Raw genomic sequence first — 7326 nt, 5'->3', positions numbered from 1 at the left:
TGTTTACATATTAATCATCAGGGAAGGGATTTGGATAGTAAAGCTTGCAGATATGGCACAAGACATTTGAATTTATAAAGTAAACAAAGCTATTGAATATCTAGGATTTTATTATTACTTATTGGGTAGATATTATTAACCTATGAGAATTTACCATGGATGCAAATTTTCACTCAAATTGGTAAACAAAACTTCAACTAGACTGGAGAGCGGTGAAAAATGAAGAAGAAAGAAGGAACAACCTTGAAGAAGAAGCAAGGAGAGAGAGAAAGAAAGGATTGAGACTTCTAAGCGGAATGAAAAGAGGAGTCCACTTATATTGGGATTTTTATTATTTATTTATTTAAATATTAATAATATTAAACAGAGTTGTAACCGTTTACAACTCTGTTAGCAGGATGAACATATTTAACACGTGTCAATCATATCACTTACGTGAACATTCACCGAGCTCCGAACGTTTTACATTCATATTTTTCTGCACGTACCGCGACCATTTTGCCTTAATTTTGTGTCTATTGATAAATCAGTCAAAATAGAGTCAAATGTGATGTCTTCTATTTTTTGGTGGCCAAGTAATGTAAACATGCATTATGGAGTTGACCCGTGTAATCCTCTACTGTTGCTGTCGTTTAGTTTCATTTTATCAACAAACTCACAAGTGGTTACTTCTTTGACCACCCTTGTCAAAATTTTGTTTTTCGTTTTCGATGTACTCTTTAACAGTTCCATTTATGTTGCAGATTTGTCAAAATCTGACTGATTTCTCCATTTTATTTTCTGTGTTACAGTAAATGATTTGGATGGTGGAGAGAGGAGACTTGAGGAGCTTCTTGGATGGCATGCAGTGGGCTATGATAATATTTGCATATTATTCTATGTTGTCAATATGGCTTATTCTACTAATTCCAAGGGTAGAGATTACATGTGTTGGAACTTTTGGTTGTGGGTTGATGATGATGCTGTGCCAATCTCAGGTCGTCAATGGCCTTTCGTGTGGAGATGTCGTGTCTGCTTTGAATCCTTCGTGTTGGGAGACGGGCCTCCGAAGTCCAGTGATGGTTGCTGCTCAGGTAAGTACTTACTACTATCTCTTTCTCGGATGGGCTCCCACCCATACCACGTGTGTGTATATATGTATGCTATATATTAAACGAAGGTTAGTGCTAAACGTTGATGAACAAAAATGAACAACCTTACCTCCTCGTACCCAGAGTGACGGTTGTTGGATGACATGTACTTCCTAAAATCCGTTCGGTTTCGCTCACTGGCATGGTTCTAAAATTTGGATCGGATCAGATAATATTGGTTAATTCGAATTGATATTGACTTCAATTGGTTGCAGATCATTTATTTTTTTAACTAAAGATCAACAAAGAATATATTAATAAAATGATCATAGCCAAATACAAAAGAAAAGACCATAACAAAAAGAAAAACCAACTCAGTTCTTTAATCCACCTTCGGCTTTACTATCAACAGAAAAAAGAGCCAAGACAGCAAACATACAATCATTCAAAGGACCGGAGAGAATGAAAACCTAAACTTCGAACTGGTCTCAATCTTTAACTATCCAATATCGTTTCACTAAGATTAAAATGATTATAAAAAGTAACTTTTATTGAAAAATAAAGACAAATCTGATTGATTCAGTCCAATCCAGGTTGATGTCGACCTTGCCAGATCCGAAGAATGAACTAGAGTTTCAAAACCTTTCTCACAGGTGGTAATTGTTTGTTTTTTATCCTCCTTCAGTTGCTCCTGAATCCTACCCTCAAATGGACAGAGGTGACTAGTACCTTAGAGGAGCCTCCAAGAAACTAGGGAATGGCAGAGGCCAATGATAGGTAGGAGAGGGTATGGACTTTGGAGTTAAGGGGAAAAGAGAGAGAGGGGAGAGGGGAGGGGAGGAGAGGGGAGGGGAGGGGGGGGGGGGGCAGGATCAAAATCCTCTGTTTTTCCATCCCTGTTTTTCCTTGTTTTGCTACCTGCCGAACACGACACGTGGACAACAGAGGATCCAACGGTTAAGGTTAGGTGAGGATTATTACATCTGGTGCGTTAATCTCTCTGTTGTCCACATGTCGTGTTCTGTAGATAACAAAGCACGAATGAGAAAAACAGAGGATTATTTTCCGGGGAAGCAGGGGTTGGGTGTGGGATTTTGGGCCGATGTTGCTGAGGCGGTAAAGAGGAAGAAGGAAGCATTGGGGATAGAAAGCCCGGTATGGTCCGATCACGAGTCAGTGTGTCAGACCACCAACCACCCCATGTCGGGTGAAATGATAGTGGGTAGGGTAGGGCCGTGGGGTAAATGGTGTTGGCCTTTTTTGAAGAAGTATTATTAAATAAAAAAATTATATTTTTTGGTACCAATAGGACGACAACACTAATAGAGTATGGTCCCATTTATTTGAAAAAACTAAAGAAAAGAGACATTCAAATCGCGAGTCAAAACGTTGTGGAAAACATTCTACCGAAAAAAAAAAAACAATTTTGTGGAAAACGTAATTATATTCTACAGCGTTTGTTTTTTCTTTTTATTTTATTTTATTTTTTTAAACAACGTTTGATACCAATTTTTTTTTTCTTTTCTTAAGGTAACCTGTTTAATTGATTTATCTTTGTTTATTTTAATATAATTTTTTATTCACTAAAAAAACAAGACTGCATATATTGATATTGATTGGCCGAACCTTTATTTTAGTAGTTAAACCAACAGCAGTTGAAGTGGTAGGAAAGTTGGAGCTGAACGCAATTTAATAGTTCTGGATTATGGCTCTATTGATGCTTATGTTGACGTTTATGAGTGTATATATTCTTATTCACCAAGTTGGGTAAGGAAAACTGTCTTAAAGTTAAAGCTATACTAATCATGATAGGAATATTAAAAATATGTACACAGTCCACATTTTCTCCACTTACTCCCTTTCACTTGACGCTTCTACATTTTTCTACCAAAAAAGTAACAACTCTCCTACTTTTTTAGATTTGCAGAGATTTTCCAAGCATAATCTGCCTCTCTCAACCCATTGAAAGGCCCTCCCTCCCACCCAGTGCCCACTGGTTGTTCCCCTAGTTATAGGAAAACTAATAACGTGCCCAACCTCCTCCATATGATATATATTCCCGTCAGAATCAATAATTGTTAGGAAGAACATGCAAGATTCCCTCGCTCGGCAAGCTCATTCTTTCTTTCCCTCGTCAGATCTTTATTCTATGTTGTCAATAATAGCTTAAATTACATTTATTGCAACGTCTGGTTATGATAATATTTTGTCGTAGATATGTCACAAAATCTGTATGCTAAAACTATTTAAATTCTCTTGCCTTGAACCAGGTCTCATAGAGTCTGGATTTTCTTCTGAGCCGTGTCTATCACTGTTAATGGCTTCAACAAAAAAGGAATACCAAGCGATCTACTGGTAAGCTAATCTCAGTTTACTATTTCTTGTTCTAAATTTCTTTGGCATGATGGAGTTGTGGAGTTGTATGTTAAGTGCGTGAGAAGTTAAAAAATATAATCATGTTAAAAAATATAATCATGTTACATCATGATATTTGTTATATACTCATTGGCTGTTCACACTAATTAACCATGCAATTTCATATAGGAGAGGCATGCATTTTATCTTCCTAAATTTTAGATGACAAAAAATATTCATAATTTTGATGTTTCTTTTATCTGGTGTGGAATGTCGAGCATTGAAATAGGTGAAAGTTACGAGTATACACTCAGGACAGAAATACTATTGTACCCATATTACAACACATATATTGTAACTCACAGGAAAAGACAAGGGAGAAGTTTGTCAAATTTTGCTTCAAAAGAACCCTTCTGTGTGGGAGAGTCAGGTGGGGATTGTGAGTACTTACTTACACTTGAACTTGCAGCGTAAGGAGAGTTCGTTGGCTTTCGAAAGTTTAAAACCGTTCACAGAAAAGTCCTTGATGCAGTTGCACGCATCAGCTTGGGTCTTAGCTAAGCTTCTGCAGCATCCATCACCGGCCTTTGGGGGAGAACCATTTCCAACCAAGAAGCCTTCACAAGGTTTGAATACAGATCCACACGAGAGGCCATTAACTGCCGGAGCTGCTAAGATCATCAACATGATTGCCAAAGTCTTCAAGGTAGAGCTAGCTACAACCAGGGAATTTAAATTTTAGAATTGAATGCATCCATAGAGGCCACTATAACAAATATCAAATTTCCAGATTTGACATATATATAGGAGCTGCACTCAAGAACCATATTTTCAGAATTAAACATGTCAGTAGGGGCTGCAATAGAAACGCTCGACCCAACCAGAGTAGCCAATCCCTAAACATCACTTTCAAGAACCAAAGTTCAAATCAGGATTCCCAAAAGGAATTACGGAAAAGGGTTGGGGGAGAATTAGAGAGAACAGATTGTCAGAGTCACCACTGTGCGCCAGTAATGTGGTCTTCCAATCTTTAACTGTCAGTAGTTTTTCATGCATGGGATAGTCATCTGTCGTTAAACCTCTTTACAAAATACAACCTCAATATTTAACGTAGTTAAGGGGTAGAAGAACTAAAGGATACAACCATTGCTAAGATTCAATGATTCAATCTTTTTTCTAGATTATTGGCAAAACTGACACATGAGCAGACTCGCTGGTGGGACCCATAGATTCAATCTCAGATGATGCTAATAAAAGGTTGAATGGGCACCTGTTCAAATCAGAAATATCTTCTCAATCAACCAGACCAAATTAAGTGATTTGCTACTTCACTATTAATCATTATGACAAGCAAAACGATTGCACACATTATATAGAAATTCTTAAAACTGATTCTTTCGGTCTAGCCATGACATTTAAACCTATGCAAACTATCCCTATTTATATAACTTACAGTCAGGTGCTATCTATTGAGTTCGCATTACATCCCAAGTTGCAAGTTATTAAGGAAATTCTTAAATGTTTCTATTCTCCATACAACCCTTTTTTTGGTAAAAAACTCTCTGTAAAACCAAGAGATATACAAGAAGCAACACAAGGACATCACAACTTAAACAATCTTTCACGAGGAATCCAAAAAAGCATTCAAATATATATAGAGATAGGGTTCTTACATGGGAAATTGTATACAAAATTTAAAACCACAGAATTTAAAGAGATAGGGTTCATACATGGGGCATATTGTTGGGAATGCCTTTTGCTTGTCAAGGGATGTTGTCCCCATTCCTTATCACTAAGGATTTTGCAGATTGTCACCTTGGTGTGGGTGACTAATGTGGGATCTTGCTTATCAAAAAAAATTTGCTTTATTCGGAGATAGTCAGTATCTACCAGGATGAACTCATAGTATTCTTGACTTTTGGTAGAATAGTAGTGCCAATCATTGTAGAACACTCTTTTTGCAATATCTGCAGGGGTACTACAGTAATTGCTGAATTGTTCCTCAACCGGAAAAAGGTAATGGCAAAAGGTCTTTAGGACATTCTGGCTTTTATAACCGGACTAGACTGTTTGGGTTTGGGTTTTAGAGACTTGGGTAGACTGAGAAGATGTTCCTAATATCACTGTATGGGAATAAGGAACATTTGATTGGACTTGCGAGGATTGGCTTTGGAGGACCATTTGATTTGAAGGGGCTTGCTTTGGGATTGCTTTTGCATAACTTGCTTTTGATTTCAATTTTGAGGAAGAGGTGGATTCCTTAGGGGGAACCATTTTAATGGAATGGTATATAAAATACTTCTATGAGAATGGAACAAATTAGATCAAACGGGTGATCTGATTATAAGCAGGCCACATTCGTGGAGTTTCACATAGTTGACCACCAGGGCCTCTTTCATGTTGGAACACGCCCCTGGGCGGGTACTTCTAGGACCACCTTATTATGGGCTTTTCGCATGTTGCCATGGACACCCTCGATTCATCTCACAGGCATTGAGTATAGATTCTCCTAGTGCAAAAGCTTTTGAAATTTGAATCCCAATGACTCTATTTCCTTTTATGGGTGGAGGGATGTGTGATCGGGAAAGTGTATCATGCACGAAGGGGAGCCTTTTGAGAGACAGGGAGGAAGTGGCATTGGGAAGTGTTAGCAAGGTAACACGATGTGGACTGAGATGACATCTTGTATTAAGAAGGTTAAAATAGAAGTTCTAGGGGATCAATGGGTATTCATTTCCACGGCCTTACGTCGTTCTATAGATGGTTCATACGGAATCTCAGCGCCATTATGGCACCTATTAAGGAGTGCACAAAGAGAGGAAAAATGGCATTCTATTAGACCCCGATTGCCACTAAAGCATTTAAGGTGATCAAATAGAAGATGACAGAGGCCTCAATGCTTAGGCTACCAAATTTTGACCTTATGCTTGAAGTGGCTACTAATGCATCCCATGTTCGGATAGGAGTGCTTATGCAAGTTGGGTCATCTGATTGCCTTTTACAGTGAAAAGTTGAATGATGCAAAGACAGAATTTAACTTATGATTTAGAGTTCTATGTCGTTATTCAAATTCTTAAGCATTGGAGATACTATTTGATTGGCAAGGAGTTCATACTTTATTCAGATCACGAGGCACTCAAGTGCTTCCATTCCCAAAAGTCCATTAGCAATCGACATGCTAAGTGGATTGCTTATTTGCAAGAGTTTGTATTTTCCCTAAAGTACAAAGCTGGAAAAGAGAACCAAGTGGTTGATGCATTTAGTCGAAATGTGGTAATAATGAATACCTTTACAATATAAAGCACAGGGAAAATGGCACATTTCATGCTGTGCAGGAAGACAATAGATGCAAGTCATTTAGCCAAGCTCTTCTTCAAGGAGATAGTGCGTATACATGGTCTGCCACAATCTATTGTTTCTGATAGAGATGTGAAGTTCATGAGTTATTTTTGGAAGACTCTTTGGCTAAAGACCAACACAAAGTTGAAGTTCTCTACGGTATTCCATCCCCAAACTGATGGTTAGACGGAAGTTGTGAACAGAAACCTTGGCAGTTTGCTATGTTGACCTAGTTCATGATTATGAGAATACGGCCTTCTCTTGTCGCACACCATTTGAGATTGTACTTGGCCTCCAACCTCAACGACCGGTTGACATGGTATCATTACCACCTTATACCCGTGTGAGTGTTAAAGCAGATGAGTTCCTTATGCATATCACGGAGGTACACGCTGATGTTTGTCATCGCATTGCCGTTGCCAATGAAAGCTATCAGTCAACCGCTAACCTACATCGCTGCTATGTGGAGTTCCATCGGAGCATTTCTCTCCTAGTACTATGGACAAGCTCCATCCTCAAAATATAGGTCCTTATAAGATCTTAAAGCGCATTGGTCCAAATG

General features: G+C 38.2%; 1 protein-coding gene across 1 annotated transcript; it reads left to right on the top strand.

Moving 5' to 3' along the window:
* The first annotated feature begins 790 nt into the window (after positions 1-790).
* Positions 791-4327, top strand: LOC122058831. Its single transcript, XM_042621525.1, has 3 exons — positions 791-1073; positions 3341-3425; positions 3895-4327. Exons 1-3 carry the CDS (start codon positions 890-892, stop codon positions 3926-3928), a joined length of 303 nt encoding a protein of 100 aa, XP_042477459.1. The 5' UTR covers positions 791-889; the 3' UTR covers positions 3929-4327.
* Positions 4328-7326: the final 2999 nt, after the last annotated feature.

This window comes from Macadamia integrifolia, chromosome 13 (assembly GCF_013358625.1).
Source record: "Macadamia integrifolia cultivar HAES 741 chromosome 13, SCU_Mint_v3, whole genome shotgun sequence".
Taxonomy (NCBI): Eukaryota; Viridiplantae; Streptophyta; class Magnoliopsida; order Proteales; family Proteaceae; genus Macadamia; species Macadamia integrifolia.
The sequence above is the reverse complement of the archived record's forward strand: the minus strand, read 5'-3'. Positions and strand labels throughout refer to the sequence as shown.